Consider the following 18,225-nt stretch of genomic DNA (forward strand, 5'->3'; position numbering starts at 1 on the left):
GGAGTGTTTGTCACCCAAAAGTGGTCTCCTGGGTCTGTTTCAGAGCACACCGAGCTTCAGCAGAAGCTGGAGAAGAAGGAGCGGGAGTGCGATGCCAAGGCCCAGGAGAAGGAAGAAATGATGCAGACACTGAACAAGATGAAGGAGAAACTGGAGAAGGAGTCCAGCGAGCACAAGCAGGTCAAGCAGCAGGTGGCAGACCTCACGGCACAACTCCATGAGATGAGCAGGGTGAGGCCCTAAACCTCCTCCCCATTGAGGCCTGGTCCCAAACCCCCTGCAGACACCATGGGGTGATTTCTGGCGGCTGAGCTGCATAGGGGGCTGAGAAAGGTGCTTGCTGGGAGGGCTACCAAGATGTCCGTCCCTGCTGATGGGGTGATTTTGCCTCTCCAGCTGCATTGGATCTCAGTCAGGAGTGCTGAAACCTTTGAGTGCTTCCTATGCTGCTTAAATTTGGCCAAAAAAATGAAAAATCGGCACGGGGATGTTTCTTGGGTGGTTTCCCCCAGTTCTGTATGACTGGTCCCCTCTCTCTTTCACTCCTAGAGGGCGATCTGTGCTGCTGGCCCCGGAGGACCTCCCTTGCCACCAGGAGCTCCTGGTGGCCCTTTGCCTTCTCCAGCTCCTGGATCCCTTCTTCCCCCTCCACCACCACCACCACTGCCTCCCGGGGGCTGTCCCCCACCGCCTCCCCCACCTCCACCCCCTCCAGGTGGCCCCCCACCCCCACCTGGCCCCCCACCCCTGGATGGGGTGATGCCTCCCCCCGGAGCACCTCTGGGCTTGGCCCTCAAGAAGAAGAGCATCCCACAGCCAACGAATGCCCTCAAGTCCTTCAACTGGTCCAAGCTGCCAGAGGTAAGCCAGGCAATAGTTTGGACAGTGAAACTGGAGGTGCCAGATGGCCACCCAGTGATGTAAGGGCAGGTGGGCAGGGGACCCCCAACCTGCAGTGCTCCCACTGTCTTGCAGAGCAAGCTGGCAGGCACCGTGTGGACTGACATAGATGACGCAAAAGTGTTCAAAATCCTGGACCTCGAAGACCTGGAAAGGACATTCTCTGCCTACCAAAGACAGCAGGTAATGGCTGGCCCAGGGTGCACGCGGGGATCTGGGCAAGGCACTGCTGTTACAAGATTGCGTGGTTTCGTTTGTGGTCTCAAAACACATCGCCTGTCATTCATACCAATGCCACGTTTGCCAGATCAACTCGATCTGCTTCATCCTCTCATCCACATGCCAGTGCCTTTGCACTGAAGTGGCCGTTCACAGCTTCGTGTGCCTGATTTCGCCCCTGCCCACACACCTGACCACGTGTGTCATGAAGATGGATCACCAAAACAAACAAACAAAAAAAAGAAATAGGGAATGTATGAAAATAGCCCCCAGATGTGGCCACAGTTGGGTAATTTTTGGATTGCTCTTAACAGCAACTGCTTCATGTCTCCATATTGGGTGGAAAATTTCTATCCCTCTCTGGCCAAGAAGGACTAAGCTTTGCCCACATCTACCATGGGTGGATCTCTTCTTTTATTTTTGTAGTGTGCCCAGAGCAAAATGTGAGCTTTGAACAAAAAAGCAAATCCCAAACCAAAATAATGACACTGCAGGCAAAAGTCTCTGCTTTTTAATCTCCTGCTCAAGCAATATGGCCCCGGTTTGGAAGGCATCAAAGCATACGAAGAAAATTAGACACTTATTTTACCCCAGGCAGGACCACAATGGGCAAAAGCAATGAGTTTTTCAAGGAGGCAGGAGGAAAAACAAAGGGAGAGGCTGAAAAAGCGTGTTCACCTGCTGAACGTCTGGCTGCGTTGCTGGGAGGAGAGAACAGTTTGTCTCGCTCTTGCCAGGCTCAGGCGGAGAGACGGTGCCGGGAAGGAGTGGACCCAACACATTAAGCTCCTTAGGCAACATGAGAGTTTAATCTCTTCCAGAGGCTAATTGAGGGAAAGATCAGGGTGGATTAGAGCAGAGCAAATATCAACAGTAACCTACCAGAAGTATGTACTACCCTGGTGTGTGTTGGGAATAGGCGACCATGGTGCTGGCTCTTTCCCCCAGCGTTTTTGGAGCTTGACTCATGCCTACTGAAGGGCACATCTGAAGACAAGAACTGGAAATAGAAAGGGAGCAAGGACAGAAAACTAGGGTGTCAGCAGGATGGTTTGCCCTCTGGCTTGCCTGCCTGAGTCTGTGAATCACCTGGCATGCTGCAGATTATTGCCAGGCAGGAATTTAAAAATAATTTGGCTTGGCTGAGGTCCTGCTGGGTGAAACGGCTGGATAAGTTCAGGGCCAGCAAGAAGGGGGATGTGCTGCAAGGAGAGCTGTGACACAGGCTTTCGCCCTAGATGGGCTGAGGACCAAAAGGGAGCTGAATGTGGGCACCGTGGACTGGGGTGGGACTGGCAGAAGATGCTGCGAGAGCATCTGGAAGGGAGACTTGGAAAGAAGAGGTGAAATCCCACCTATGAGATGCTGCTGGGGCTGGAGCCACCCTTGGGAGCATAATGCACAAGTTCCTTGTGGCTCACCCCGGTGGCACAGTAGCACTGTTTTGTGTGAGTCAAGTGATAGGACACATCCCCCTGGACCTGAGGGTGTGTGATTGCTCACCTGTGAGTCCCCAGGGTGCCCCCACTTGGAGTCCCAGCATGGGAAGGGGGGTGCCTGGCTGTGTGCCCCAGCGTTGCGGGCAGCACAGCTCTGCAGACAGCTGCTGTGCACGCACCAGTGCGCAGGGTTCGATGCGCTCTGTGAGATGACACATGCACACCACAGGGCACTTTGGACATGGTGCAGGGCTGAGGGAACTCCATGTGAATGGCCTGTCCCTGCAAGGAAGGACAATGAACTAATGCCTTAATAACTCGCCGTGTTTTCAAGCTGTAGTGAAAGCTGGTTTCTGTCCCGAGCAAGCAGGGGAGGAGCAGGGTTTTCTCCCTGCTCCCTGTCTTGAGCCCTTGGCTGAAAATTACTTGCTCCATGATTGCACCTGTCACTTGTCCTGAGACACGATGTCCACAGGACCTGGGACATCAGGGGCTGCCTGCCCATGCCCCAAGCAAATTCAGGCTCCGAAACCATGTGGCTGAGTGGAGCATCACTGTGGCTGGTGGCCCAGCAGGGTTTGGGGGCAGAGGTGAGCGTGGTGCAGAGAGCTCTCTGAGCCCCCCGCAAGGGGCTGTTGTGGGGCTGCTGTTGATGGGATTTGTCTGGTTTTATTGCCATAGTACCCGGGAATCCCTCAGTAGTGCACAGACCCAAGAGTTATTGATGTACTTAATTTTAAGCATCTTTAAATGTTTTTCCCATGTCACAGGCTGAGAGGGTAAACGCAGGCTGTGCAAAATGAGCTGTGCAGCTCTGGGGAAAAGGCCCTTTCCATGCTGGGAAGACAGGAGCCTTCTGGGCTTCCTGGGGCTCAGCCTGGAAGCATCCCTGCCCAATGCTAGGCAAAGCATGAGCGCTTGCCCTGAGCTATCAGGAGGGCACATGTACTCCCCATCCTTCCTGCTGAGGCTCTGCAGATGTCTCCTGTCCCCAGAGGAGAGCTCAGCCCCACAGCTGTACCTAACGTCAGCATTTACCAGCCTTACTACATATAACAAAAAAAGCAACAGGAGCTCTGTGTTTCAGGCTGGGGATGAGGCCCCAGCAGGACTAGGGGTAGCTGCTTAAAGACATGCATGTGATGATGGAGAAAAGCAGGTCTAGGGCCATCAGGGCTTACATGTGACTACATTAGGGGTCTGCGCCTCTTTCAGATCTTTAAGAGCCTGCAAGGGGGCAGAGGCTGGGAGCAATGTTGGTAAGTGGCAGTGACATGGCCAGGGCAGGTCCTGCCATGGTGAGTGATGTATAAAAGCCAGGGCCAAGTAGAAAAAAATGTATGTTGTTGAACTGGGGGCTTAGCAGTGAGCTGGGAAAGAATTCATCTCCCAGGAAAGGATGCAAGAAGAAAAGCCTCCAGCTGCTTCATGCAAGTGAGTGACCAGCGCAGGAGACCAAGGACAACAGAGGAGGGAAATGTTTGTGGGGACAGTGACAGCAGATTTAAAGCTACTCCTTGCAAAAGCCCCTGGTAGGGGTGGCATTGCCAGAGCTCTGCTTCTGAGGATGGTGGTGGCAGCTCTTCGACACATGTTTCTACACAGACGAGTACAACACAGCCTTGGGGAACCGCTCCGTGCTGTGCCAGGGTGCCTGTACCACACCCCATGGGCACCCATCCCTCTGGTGAAAAAAGGGTTGGTCACTCCTTTTCTTGGCTGATGTTTCTTTGCCTTCTGGCACATGTTGTTCTGCTTCTTGGACTTTCTGTGGGCTCAAGAAAAGCCTGACACATTGGTTTTTAGCCACAGGGTTTGCGATTAGCACAGCTCAGCCCCCAGTGGGTGCCAGTCCTGCAGCCCTGGGTGTTCAGTGGCACCTAACTGCCCAGAGCTCCCATCCTCCTGCCCAGAGCCACGTGTTGGTCCTGGGCTGATCCAGCCTCAGAAGCCAGTCAGGGAAAAACCTATATAAACAAGGTTTCCTTTAAAAAGGCAGCAGTGATGATGACCAGCTCAAACCAGGCATGTGGGCCATCAGCTGGCTCGGCACGGAAGGGCTGGGGGAAGCGCCCTTGTAAACCAACTGCGTTTGGACCCACCTACCTCTTCTGCTCACTGCCTGCCTTCATTTTTAAAATAAAAAATAATAAAATGCACCATTTTTGCACCTTTGAAACCTTCCTCCCCATCGTGGAGGTGCTGGATGGTCTCTTGAGCCAAGCACAAAAAAAAGTAATAAAACGCAGCCCAGGGCACAAGGAGAGAAAACCCTCGTGTGTGTGTGTGTGTGTGTGTACGCACATGTGTGTGGTGCCAGCTTTGCTGCACATGCTTCCAGTCTGGTGGAGAGAGCCCGGCAAGACAACCAGGTCTTTGGAGGAGCTTGGTGCTGGTGGGTCATCAGGGTGGCTTTCAGCCAGGCTGCCGAGCCCTGGAGAATGGGGGTTGTCCCTGTCGGAGGAGAATCAAAGGGGAAACGTGTTGCCATGGTAAATGGTAAAGTTTTGCTGTGGCCACATTTGCTCCAGGATGAGCTTCTCATTATTTCCACTTGAAAGCCCTGTTTTTCCTGGCAGTCACGTCGGCATTTCAGTCCCTCAGATTTGCAAAAAGTAGCAATTTTCTTCCCCAGCGCGGCAGGCTGAGCACTGCTGTCCTTTGGGCCAGCGCTTGCCGGCTCCCGCACAGAGCAGTGGCAGGGCTTGGCCAGCATCCTCCCGCCTCGCCCCTCATCCTCTCCTCACCTCCTTGCACACCAGCACCTTGGCCCGACGCATTCAGGGAGCCGCCTCTCCCTCTCCCATCATTAATCCTCACCACATTTTCATATGCATCCCCCCTGTTTCAGCGCTGCCAGACCCCGAGTGCCTCCCTGGACTGCCAAGCCCCCTGGGCTGCACCCTCCCCTTGTCTGTGCTTTGATTCCTTTTGGTTTTGCCGAGTTCACTGAACCGCATGTGTTTTTACTGCCTTTTTCCACGCTTCTGCTATGGCTGTAGGACTTCTTTGTGAATGGTAACTCCAGACAGGTAAGCGAGCATCCTCAGGAGCCCAGTGCCTATGAGTGGTGAGGGCAGGGCGAGTGCGGGGCTGGGGACGTGGGGGATGCACGTGCTGCTGTGGGGGATTAATGTGCGGCAAAGAGGGGATTAAATCAGAGGTCCAGTGATCACCAGGAGGAGCAGCTTCAGAGTCGATGCTGGGGGTGGCTGGTATGCAAGAAGCTGCCCTCTCTGCTGTCTGGCCTGATGCCAAAGCCAGGGTCCAGGGGTTGAATTTTCAGATCCAGCTTAACACAGAGAAGCGCCTACCCCTGAGTGTTTTCGCTTTTCAGAAGATGGAAATAAATAAACTCCTACCTGTGGGTTGAAGCTCTCTATTTCATCACGGTCAGAGCAGACAAGACACATGAGCGGGGCAGCTGGTGGTAGGTGACTTGGGGCTCACCTTCCTTCACTTGCCACAGCCTTCACTCTACGCCACCTGTCCTGGAAGCTTCCCACTTGTTATAGCTGGTGGGGTTTTTTTTTCAGTCAAACAAGAACAGTAAAAAATGGGAACTTGTGTGCTTAGTCACAACCGGCGCAGTGGCTGTGTGCCAGGTCCCCTACACTCGCAGACATATAGTGCAGATCTGTAGTGTGTGGGACCTTGCAGCTCTGGGTTGTGTTCCTTCCAGGATTGAATAGCTGGCTTTTAATTGATTAACCTTACTAGAATATGCAATATAGTAAATTAAAACTGGAGACAAGATGAACCCTTTAGGCAACTCTGCAAAATTGCTGTTACGTAGATCTGCCCATTTGCCCACAACTACAATTTGATGTATTATTACTCATTTGAAGGTAATATATTTAAGCTGCTTAGGAGATGTAGGTACTTATGTCACGCCAATTCCTGCTTTCAAATCCCTTATTTTGAGAGAATTCCACCGAAAGAGCAGCAAATGCTGCAGGTTGCATTTGCATGTCTGGTAGCTCATGTTGGCTAGCTTGCTCGGGAGGACTGATGCATGAGGGGTGATTGCAGATGTTTGGAGTGGGGGTGAAGACCAAGAGTGATGCTGAGTGTGTGCAGCAGCCCGTAAATGAAATATTTCATGTGAGGATTTAATGAAGTATCACAAATACGTATGCTAAGAAAGCCCGGCTTTATTTATTCAGCAGCGCCTGTGTGTTTGCAGATTTTTAAATCTTCCCTGTCTGAGAAAATATTTACATTTCTAACCAGAGGCTTCAAAGCCAGCTCTGGTTTATGAAATGACTTACTGTGTTTCAGTTACAGGCAATGGGTTTTACCCGTAACCCATGGTGACACTCCTGATTAATGGGGGCCCGCTGTGTATCATGCTGCTATGTGCTGAGAGTACTAAATGTCTTTGCTCCTCCACGGCTTTTCTCCAGGCTTTTGTTTTGTTGGGTTCTTTTTTCCTTTATTTTTTTGTAGAAGGAAGATGCTATCGATGACACTTTGAGTTCCCGGCATAAAGTCAAGGAGCTTTCAGTCATAGACGGCCGGAGAGCTCAGAATTGCAATATCCTCCTCTCCAGGTACGGTTAATGCCTTCTCACCCACCAGGGAGCGAGGGGATGTTTGATACCCTGCCCTGGGCTGGGGAGGGCTTCTCATCCCTGGGGGGAGTTTAAGGACAGGAGCCAGCGAGGGAGGAGAGCCAGCGACACCTGAACACAGCTATAGCCTTACCGTGCACGGTGAGGTGGCATGGGGAGGGGTGTGGAAATGTGATTTAAGTGGGTATGTGGCAATTAGGTGTCCCTGGAAAGCCCCAGAGGGGCTGGGGCACCCAGTGAGCCTTTATAGGGGATGGGAAGGGGCTTGATTTCACCTCTTATCTACCTCAGCCGGGGTTTTGTTTGCTTTTCGACAGCGGTTGAAGAGGGTCTCTGTTAGACTGGGGAAGGCGCTGGGCATTGGCAGGGTGGGGGGGAGCGGAGGTGTAACCCAGCCAGGGCCTGGCTGCCTGCACAGGTGTCCTGTGCCACATCTGGATGTCGGGAAGGGGATGTCTCCCTCTTACAGCTGCCCAGCCCTGCTCAGGTGACAGCCTCCCACGTGCCCCTTGCCAGGCAGGCTCAGCACTGCTACCAGCAATTTAATCCCATCCCCAGATGGCTGCCAAGAGGATAAAAAGGGCCTTTTTTGGTAAGATAAACTACACCACTAAGACTGATTCCTGAGAAAGGAAAAGCCAAGCTGCAGGGGTCTGAAAGGATGAGCCATCAGCATAGCTACTTAGAAAAAAAACCAACACCAAACAGCAGCAGAAAATGCCACTTGTTTCTGACTCACCCAGAAAAAAAAGTCATCCCAAGAACAGTAAAATCTAGCTCCATTCAGAAATATTCACTCTGCTGCCTGGAAGTGCAGAAGCTTTTGTGCCACCCAGGACTGGCCAGGATGGAGTTGCATTGCTGGCAGTTGGGCTTGCAGCCGCGGTGCCCAAATTCTGCGTTTTCCCAGACCATGGGTTGGCGGTGCCAGTGCCTCACCTTGGCAGCCTGGCTGGTTTCCTTCCCTAGAAAGTATGCGGAGGCTGATGTCTGCAAAAGAAAAAAACCCTCCGGGTAGGTAGCTTGCAGTCCCTGGTGCTTCTTCAAGCTCTTCTAGAGGTGGTCCGCAGCCCCATGGGCAGCAGGAGCAACAGGTGCGGTGAGCCATGTGCTGCAATGTTTGGTGGTAAAATTGCTGTGTTTATGGCTGTCTCTGCTCTGGGTTGCTTCTGGGGAGTTTCATACTTCCTAGCAGTCCAAATAAAAAGGATGATGATAAAAGCAGAGTTTAAAGCAGCAGGCAAATGAGTATGTCTGTGGCAGCCACCTATTAGCAAGTAAAACGATGGGATTCGGGACACTGGCAGGGCTGCTCTCTGGCATACTTAGGCTGAGCGTAGTCAGAGTTAGTTTAGGTGTGATTCAGGCAGAAGTTTAAGTATACAGTTTAAAGTTAAGCGCACAAATAGCCCCTTCAGTGGGAAGGGGAGCTACCCAAGCACTTAACTTCAAAGGCGTCTTGTGTGTCTTACTGAGCAAAGGTCTTAATTTCATTTCACCAGCAAACCTTTCTCTTCCAAGAAAGTGATGGCTGGAAACAAGTCACCAGTAATTAATCGCACAAAAGGGGGACAACAGAGGCCGCTACCTGCCTGCCCTCCCCTTTGGGTCATTTCCTAAGGGAGAAGTGGGATCGGATCAGCCCTGCAGGGTGGCCCCCAGGACTCTCATATGGCTTTTCTCGGGCACATCCCACAGCATCAGGGGCTGGCCACTGCTTTGGAGGTGCTCTGGGTTTTGTCCCGTGGTGCTCCCAGCGATGCAAGGGCAGAGGGGCCACCCCAGCAGGGCATTTCTCTAGCATTACAGCAGCAACCAAATCTGCTCCTTCCCCCATTTCTGCAAGGGACTGCAATAGAGTTTCTCTCCCCAAACCCCCTTTGGGCGATTTACTCTTGATGCCAAGCAGCTAAAAGGAAGGGCAGTGTTGGGATGAAGCCCAAGCATCATGCTGGTGGGCTCAGGACCAGGCCCTGCATCTCCACCAGACTCCATGCAACCTTGGGCAAACCCTTCCATCTCTGCCCACCCCAGCCACCAGTCCCTAAGCTGGGCAGAGCTACGGGTCCCTGGTCCCAGTGTTGCAAAGGGACTGGTCTTGCAGGGTGGCTCACTGCAGTCAGGCTGCTGCTCTCCTGCCTCGCTCACGCAGCCATCGTGGGGACAAGCAAACTTTCACATGCAAAAGGACTTGCAAGCTCGGCCCCTGATTTAGCCCAGACATTTGTAAGCTCACCAGGCATTGTCTGGCTTGCAGCGTGGAAAGATTACGGCCAGTGAGATACTTTATCTCTCTCTGTAGATTTATTTTTTTGCCTGTTTCCCTTGCTTTGGGAGAAATTACTGCACAGTGAGATCACTGGATTTTCCTCCAGCTTGTAATGCAACACAAGAATATTTTTAACACTTGGGTTTTTTCTTCTTTTTTTTTGGAGAATGCTTTGCCAATGTCAGTGCATTATCGGATCTTCCTCTGTGAACCGACCATGTCCTTGTTTTTTCTCCCTCTGTACATGTGTGTATTTTTAGTGCTGCATTCTGCAAGATGCAAATCAAGCCCTTGCTCCGTTGCTTTCTGCCTGTGCTAGCGGTGAATGGCTTGTTTGATTCCTTTCTCCAGCAAGGCGGTGTGAAGCATATTTCTCAAATGAATGTGGCTTTTCAAGAGGGCGCGTCCCTTTCTCAGTGGAATTCATTTTTCCCCTTCACACTTATTACGTCCTCTGCAGGATTCTACAAAAGCCGCGCAAAATAGCCCCGTGCTTGTCAGGCTGGCGAGCTGTCACTTCGCATCGGCGGGCTGCTGGCTTTAAATCCCTGTGACAGCAAGTCCTGTGACCCCCTTCCTCTCAGACAGCTCACGTTCAACAGCTGCTGCCAACAATGATAATTATTGTGGTTATAGATAAGCTTCTAGCTTTCACTGGCCCCTTTCCCATCAAATTGTCTGAGAAGCTGTTTTCTTCTGGCGCCCTGCACTTGCTCTCTGCTGATGCTGGGGCAGGCTCTTGTTCTTGGCACTGGGTTTTGATGATTCCTGAGAAAAGTTTTCTCGACCTCTTTCTTTTTAAATATATTTTATTGTTTACTTTGCTTTTAATGAGCAGGGCTTACAAAAGTCACTCTCATCTTTCACCACCCGCCTGGAGACAATCACCGTAAAGTGTGTGCTTTAGGTGTTCGCTTTGGATGAGGGGTAGCTGCTGCCTACCCACCCCCTTCTCCCAGGAGCATTTTTGCCTCCCAGGGATGCCCCCAAATATCCAAACCTAGCCAGTGTCTGCTTTTCACCATGTTGGGGACTGGTGTGACATTTGTTGGCAGTCTGAGCTTTCATGTCACTGCTCGGGTGTAAAAGGAGTCCTTCTGCAGCTTCATATCCCACCTCAGGTTGTGTCCATCCTGTGCTCTCGTGCACGACAGGTAGGGTGTGCTGGGGACATGGCTGCTCATCACCACAAGCTGTGGAGGGGACATTTTCCACGGATCCTGGGTTTGCTTCTTGTACAGCAACCCTAGCAATTGTTCTGGCTGCTGCTCAGCACAATCTGTGAGCTTCCTCCCCTGGCTGAGGTGAGATTTTAACTCACTCCTCATTTAACAACCCCTCTCCTGGGGGCTCCCTGGAGCAGGAGGTGAGAGAGGACCAGGTGCAGGACAAGAGACAGGCTTGTAAGGAACAGATACTTGCCAGCTCTGTAAGATTGACCTACCTCAATAAAGCTAATCCTTCACTTCCAGTCTTGAGCAAAAGGTTTCAAGCTAAACCAAGCCCTTGCTACTGTGGTCTTAGAGTGCAGCACCCTCCTTGCCTTAGCTTCACCTTCCAAAAGCCAGCTCCGCAGTCTCAGCCTGCTCCCTGAAGAGATGCCAGGATGACAAATACCCTCCTTATTTAATTAATTAGAGTGATCAACTCTGTTCCCAATCTTCTTTTTGGTCTGCTGATCGGGTTGACTTCCAAGGTCTCACATGCCGCTGTAGGGTGTGTTTCTGGTTTCAGTTCATTCCTTCGAGCCGCATCCAGTATTTCAGCATCCTTTGGCAGCCCTGATCACCAGGACTGGGGCTATGGGTTTCCTCAAAGCCCATGAACAGGTCTTTTCAGCTGTGTGACTTTTCCCTGCATGCAAGTACAGAGGATTTCGTTGGGGTTTTTTTTTCCCCCAACTGTATTTATTGTAATGGCTTTAACCATCACTGCAAGCTGGGCAAGAGATAGGATGTTGGCAAATGGAATTGTAGGAGTTTCTGGACTTTCCTTCTTTTGCATTTAGATTATTTTCTGCAATGCGAAAACATGAACAAAAATAGGTGTGGGTTTGTAATCAAAGTCCTTGCAGGGAGCAGTCACGGGGGGTACTGCAGACATAGTAAACTGTTGTTAATGGCTGCTCAAGCCCAGGAGAGGCTGAGGGCGTCTTTCTGTCTATTGCCTCAGTTTGATGCAGGCTGCTGTTGAACGGGCCACTTCCAGGGAACACCATCCTGCTGCTGCTTGCTATGATACAGTGGTCTGTGGTTTTAGAAATCTCCAATTTGAGCCTATGTCTTCAATTCATGTTATGTGAAGTAGGAGAAGAAAAAGGCGGGGTGGTGGGGGGGTGGGGGTTGCTGGTTTCCAGCCTTTTACACTTTGAAGAACATTGAATCCACACCCCTCCAAAAAAAAGGGCTGAAGTATTTCCTGGGATGCTGAGCACCCACTCCCCAAATTTTGGTTTTCTTTCTCTTTTTTTTCCCTGGAGGGACACTCCAAATAATGGTGGGTGGAAAGAGTGAGGTAGGCAACGTTCAGATCCAAGAAGAGCAACAGAAATTGGCCAGATTTTCCTTGGGGGTTGTGGCAATGGGTTCAGGAGCAGTGCTGAGCTGTGGTCCTGAGCCTGGGCTGGACTGTGCTGCAGACAGGGAGCATGATCCCCGCTGGCTCCATGGCCTTTGGGGATGCTGGCACTGCAGGAGTAGCATTGCTATGGGCAAGATTTACAGATAAAAGTTATATATTTTTAATAGGTGTATGAGATACTATGTACAATACTTACATAAAATACTATAAAATAGGGGGCAACAGCTGCAGTGCAGGGAGAGGGGATTGGCCCTCCTGTTCACAGCAGGGCCAGGGCTGCTTTGTGCTGTGCCTTGGCAGAGCACGGTCCTACTGCATTTCTCTTACGTTCTTCTTCATAACACTGTATAGTGTAATTTGTGCTGCTGCTGCTGGCTGGGGGTTAAGCTTGTTGCATGGGTGCATATGGAAATGCTCCTGAACCTTGCCTGGTTGCTGGGCTGAGGATAATTCTCCTTCCCCTCCACCTCCCAGGCTGAAGCTCTCGAATGAGGAGATCAAACGAGCAATTTTGACAATGGACGAGCAGGAGGACCTCCCAAAAGACATGCTGGAGCAGGTGGGCAATGTGTCTCATGCTCCTCCATGGTTTCCTTATGTTGAGGCCATGCTGTGCAAGGTGCTCGGGACCAAACCATGGCTTTAAGAAGTGTGTCAGGGCCCCAGATTATTTACCAACCACATGTTGAAAAACCACCCCAGTGGGCTGGAGCAGCAGGAAAGCAGCTCGGTTGTAGCATCGGTGCTGGGAGCAGCATGGCCTCCACGTGCCATGCCTGTGCCTAGGTCTGCCCTGGGACCCCGAGGCCGAGCCAGTTGCCTATTTTGTGGCTGTGGCTTGAAGTTCATGCTCAGTGGGGGGTTATTTTTGAAATTTGTTCAGCATTTGTACAATCCTTTAAAAGGCAATCCCAGTTTTCAATTCATCTAAATCCTTTTGAAAGCATTTTATTCACCTGTCCTTAAAGCTGAGCTGGTGATTACACCTTCAGCAGGGATGTGGGAGAATTCAGTACACAAAGTTTCCATCTGCAAATAGGTAGAGTTGCAGCAAGAGGCCCTGACATCTCCTCTGGCAGAGGTGATGTCAAAACATCCTTGGAGCAGACACAGTACGTGTGTCATAAAACCAGAGTGATGGCAGGGCAGAAGCAAGAGACACTAATGTGTAATGGGAGGAAGGTCACAGGGACAGCAATAACACTTATTTCACAGGTGCCTTGGGGTCACTGTCTGTACATGCTGAAAAGGTGGTAGATACAAACAAATAAATCACTGTTTTACTTCTGAAAAACTGTACATGGACCTCATGTCCACCAGTGTGCTTTCCTTTTTTTAGCTCCTGAAGTTTGTTCCTGAAAAGGGTGACATTGACCTACTGGAAGAGCATAAGCACGAGCTGGATCGCATGGCCAAGGCTGACCGGTTCCTCTTTGAAATGAGCAGGTTGGTGGCCCAGGAGACCTGTTTGGACCAGTGGCTGCACAGGCTGGTTGTGAGGTGGCTGTTTTGTGGAGCCTGGTTGGGAAATAAGCCCTGCTTACTGTTTTTCACATCAGAAAAATGAGTGGGCCAAACAGACTGGAGGCCAAGCAAGGTGCTCCCACTCTGGATCGCTTGTGACACTATGCTTCTAAAATCAGGGTTGTGCATTCCAGACAAGAAGCAGCTTGACAGAGCAGCAGGGAGGGATGGGGAGATGGATCCTCTAGAGAGCTGTTGGTTTCCCGGGTCATGTCTCGACACATTTCCCCTCATTCAGGGGAGAAAAGCTCAGTCTGGCACAACTGTGCAGAAGACTGCGTCATCTGCATCATGGCCCAGGTGGGAGGCACTGTTTGAATGATAACACGATGCTCCTTTCCCCTTCACATGAACGTATCCTAACGAATACTCAAGACTGACGTATGTAAATTTTGCCCTGCTGTGTAGATGAATCTCACTCCTCACCTCAGGCATGGCTCGTCCCTGGGGCTCCTGAGAATATATGAGACAGAAAGGAAATGCCATTTCTTCCTGCTTTTGGTAGCAATCATTTAAGACTTAGAATTCAGGGTGGAACAACCTTGTCTTTTGCATGCACATCCTCTAGAGGTACTGGTTTAAAACCTTGAGCTCTTTATTGAAGTCCAACTGAGTATTGAGCTCTTTGAATTTCTTAGCTGAACTTCAAGCAAGTCACTTGTTTGCAAAGTCAGTGAGTTTTACAATCTGAGACTGTACTGGGAGATCAAAAATAGAAACGCTCCTGTCCTCCCAGAGAAATGTGCCAATGAACACTGGGGTGATGCACCGTGTACTTGCTGAGTGTCAAAAACAGGCAGGACGGAACTGCAAAGTTCAGACCTGAGGCCTCAGGGCTGGAAGATGCTCAGAATTAGCTTTCCTATCACAGGTCACCTTTCCTCTTCACAGTCTCTTGCCCAAGTGCTGCTCCCATGCCTTCATCTTTTCAAAAGCACAATGTGCCAATGCAAATATTCTCCTTGATTTCCAGCACAGCTTTTTAATTTGCCCTGTGGTCTGTAACTGAGTGTGATGTCTGTGTCACCTCTGATTAGCACAACAACAGCACAACCCATGGCCTTGTCTGTGAGCGCATCTCCCGTGGGTCCTTGGTCCAAATGACTCAAATCAGACTGCCATTTGGGTACAAGTGAGATCTTGTTTAGCCTAAATACAACTGACATGAGCAGAGCCATCCCTGACTTGCCTGGAAAAGGGCTGGATTGGGCTGTGTCGGTGGCTTTCCAGCCCAGGCTATTGTGTTGAGGATCTGAAGCCCCAGTTTCATTAGTGCTGGTGGTTGACGTGCCTGTATCCAGCTGCAGTTCATCACAAAACCATTGGGACCCCAGACCTCATCAGCATCTTTGCTAAGGAGTGGTTGTAAAAGAACTGTTTGTTCATAGCAATAGGTTGTAAAAATGTACTTGTTGAACCTGCTGAGTTAAGGATAGGCTTAAGCATGTGCTTAAGAGCCCACGTGGATCCACCCCAGGACAGCTGTAGCTTCAGTTGTCATTTTTTCCCATCCCAGCATAGTTTCGGGGAGAAATGGGGTCATTATTTTTTAATCACCGTGGCTTAAGTATGCCTTGTGAGCGCAGCTGTGAGCAGCAGAGCAACTGCACTCTGCCCGGAGCAAGCAAAGCTCAGCCCGCACCTCTGTTGTTTTCTTTTTTTTCCAGGATAAACCATTATCAGCAAAGGCTGCAGTCCCTTTACTTCAAGAAGAAGTTTGCAGAGAGAGTTGCAGAAGTCAAACCCAAGGTGGAAGGCAAGTGATGGGACCTGCCAAGGTGCTCTGTGCGGGCACAGGGAGCACTCGTAGGAAGAGCATCTCTCCATGCCTGGGCAAGGCTGGTCCGCATGGAGGCTGCAGTGACGCAGGGGGAGGGAGTTGGTTGTTGGTCTTTGCGCATGGGGGTACTGAAGAGGTTGCTGCAAGGGGAGCAGTGTGCTGTGGTGGCAAGGGGTAATGTCCCACACCTTTCTGCTTTCAGCCATCCGTGCTGGCTCCAAGGCAGTGCTGCAGAGCAGCAGCCTCCAGCAGCTGCTGGAGGTGGTCCTGGCGTTCGGGAACTACATGAACAAGGGCCAGAGGGGCAACGCTTTCGGGTTTAAGATCTCCAGCCTCAACAAGATCGCGGACACCAAGTCCAGCATTGACAAGTGAGCAGCCCCTGCCCTCGTCCTCAGCAGTATCCACAGGCCCCAGGGATGTTGAGGGAACAGAGGGGCCATTAGTGTTGCCTCTGGGATGTGGGTAGGTGGGAGCGGTCCCCTCCTTCCTGCTGCCCCATCTGGAGCATCCGATGATGCAAGCACCCATTTTTTGAGCAGGACAGATTTCAAGGGAAGCTGAGCTGCAGATCAGCATGGGGATTGATGGAGGCTTTCCTTCCTGGGCTGACTAAACAGCAGCAAAGGCTGATTAGGAGGATCATCCTCCAGATCCTTTTCTCCCTACTTTGAGAAGTCAAGAGCCATCATGCTGTGGCGCAGTGACCAGAGGAGAGGTCCCAGGGGCTCCTCTCCGTGGGAACCCCCTCTGCAGCCCCCTCAAGCTGCTGCAGCCATTGCCTGGTTTGCTTTTCCCCACCAAGCTCCATGCACAGAGAGGAGCTGGGTCAGGTCTCAAACCTGCCGGGTCTCATCCATCAGTAAAGACAATGGAGAACAGAAACAGTGATGTTCAAGTCACCTTCCCTGAGTCCCTGTGGTGGAGGGTCCTTGCTTGCAGGGACCAGACTGCTCTGTGCTGTGGCTGTGTGTGTGGGGGACAGACCCATCCCATGTCCCCAGGCAGGCAGCAAGTAGCATCCTTGCAGAAATCCCAAAATCATTCATTACGAGGGTTAGGGTATAACCAGGATTTTTAACTGAGCTCTCAGGTCCCCATGGGGCCACCATGCCAACCTCATCATTCCTCTCTCCTAGGAACATCACCCTTCTGCACTATCTCATCACTATCGTTGAAAAGAAATATCCCAAAGTGCTCCGCCTGCACGAGGAGCTGCGAGACATCCCACAGGCAGCCAAAGTCAAGTAAGCAGGGATTTAAGTGGCGCTTAGGGAGTACCGAGAGCTCCTTTCCCATCTCTTCAGCCTATCTTTCCATGTCACCCTCCCCTGCTCGCACTCCCAGCTGGATCCTGGCTGCCGGTCTGGGCCCAGTGCTGTGGCCACGCTGGCCCGAGAGCAGCCCAGGATACAGAAGCAAACATTGCCTCGTGGCTTTAAATCTCAGCCCTTGCAGCAAAGGCCTGCGAGTCTCCCACCACGAGGGAGGAGAGCTGCTTGGAGCAGCCGTTTCCTGTTGTTATCTCACCGCAGAAGCATTTAATTAATTTCTAATGGTATGTTAAGTAATCCGGGAGGAAGCGGTTGTGGTGTGGCTGCAGATAAAGGGCAGCTGTTTATCTGCGTGTGGCAGGGAGGCTTTGCGGGCAGGACCAGGCAGTGGTAGTGCAAGGGGCTCACCTGCCTCCAGGTCCTGCCTGGCACTCGTTTCACCACCAACATGGAGCTTCTGATGTTTGCAATGAGCTTTTAATCCCTGCCCACTGCCCACTGACTGGTTCGGAGCAGGCTGCCACTGTCTCTTTGCTGGCGGAGGCCCCCAGTTCGGCAAAGCCTTTAAACACACGCTGAACTTTTAAGCGCAGGAGGAATCTGCTGTTGCACTGCAAAGCCCTCAAGTATGTGCTGAAGTCCCTCTGAAATCAATGAGACTCTGTTTCGGTTTTAAAGTTCAGTGGGAGCTTATGGGCTTTGCTGCTTCAAGGACCTGAGCAGCAAAGATCACACGTTTCTGCAGTCAGCACCCGTTCCTCCAAGCTGTGGACACGAAAAGGGCCTGAAACTGCACCTCTTCAGACAGGATGGCAAATACGCACGGAGCTTATGGCAGCTCGAGGGTCTTTCAAGTTTCAAAGTGCTCTTGTAGCAATAGTGCCTTCCCCGCAGAAGATCCATAATGTGCAAAGCAAGCATCCTGGTGTCTAAAGTGTAAAATAATTGTCAGCCATAGGGATTAAACAAAGTGACAGGACAAATCTTGGCGTGTGAGAAGTGTGTGGCAGCTGCGCTGATAGGCATCAGCTGAGAACATGGTGGAGCAGGGCATGCTCCTCACCGGCGCAGGCTCCAGCTTGCTCATGCTCTTGCATCTGCAGCTACACGTATGTACAGCTACACGTATGGGAAAGAAAGAGTCTGCAGAGACGTGTCCCCCCCTCCGAAACTTTATCATTTTGCTCTAAACTGGATACCATATGTAATATTTGGGCTTAGTCCAATCTAGAGTGAAACCAAAAAGTTTCTAAAGCTCTGGAAAACCCTAAATTCCCCCCAGCCCTGCAGCTGTGAAGCAAACTTGCCGCCTCTGTCAATCCCACTGCTAGTAATGAACTGCTGGAGCACAGGGCTCCCAAAACTGCTTTTTCCCAGACTAAACCTGCCAGGAACACTTGCCCCATGACCCAACATCAGCATTTCCAGGGACCCCAGCCCTAGGACAGACACCCCTGGAAAGGTGTCAAGCCTGTGGTCATCGAGTCTTTGTGAGAAAGCTTCCCCTTAGATGTAGTGGTAGAAACCCGTAAGCACTTGAACTCGAAGCTCATCGGGGGCTTGAGCCTTGTGTAAACAAAGTCAGTGCCAGATGTGATGATTTATTTTTATTTCTCTATATTTGGGTTGTCTCCCTTTATGAAAGTCTTACTGCTAGGAAGGGTGC

General features: G+C 51.2%; 1 protein-coding gene across 3 annotated transcripts in view; it reads left to right on the top strand.

Annotated features, from left to right (window-relative positions):
- DAAM1 (dishevelled associated activator of morphogenesis 1) overlaps positions 1-18,225 on the top strand; it is a 98,826-nt gene that overhangs the window by 73,190 nt on the left and 7,411 nt on the right. For 2 of the 3 annotated variants that reach the window (XM_056346837.1, XM_056346838.1), the window contains exons 14-23: positions 44-231; positions 550-861; positions 976-1,083; positions 5,561-5,590; positions 7,008-7,111; positions 12,456-12,540; positions 13,321-13,427; positions 15,173-15,261; positions 15,488-15,656; positions 16,425-16,532. In XM_056346837.1, the coding sequence (XP_056202812.1) occupies positions 44-231; positions 550-861; positions 976-1,083; positions 5,561-5,590; positions 7,008-7,111; positions 12,456-12,540; positions 13,321-13,427; positions 15,173-15,261; positions 15,488-15,656; positions 16,425-16,532 (1,300 nt within the window). The remainder of the gene's footprint in view (positions 1-43; positions 232-549; positions 862-975; positions 1,084-5,560; positions 5,591-7,007; positions 7,112-12,455; positions 12,541-13,320; positions 13,428-15,172; positions 15,262-15,487; positions 15,657-16,424; positions 16,533-18,225) is intronic. The other variant, XM_056346839.1, reaches the window with a different exon arrangement.

This window comes from Falco biarmicus, chromosome 7, assembly GCF_023638135.1.
Source record: "Falco biarmicus isolate bFalBia1 chromosome 7, bFalBia1.pri, whole genome shotgun sequence".
Classification (NCBI taxonomy): Eukaryota; Metazoa; Chordata; class Aves; order Falconiformes; family Falconidae; genus Falco; species Falco biarmicus.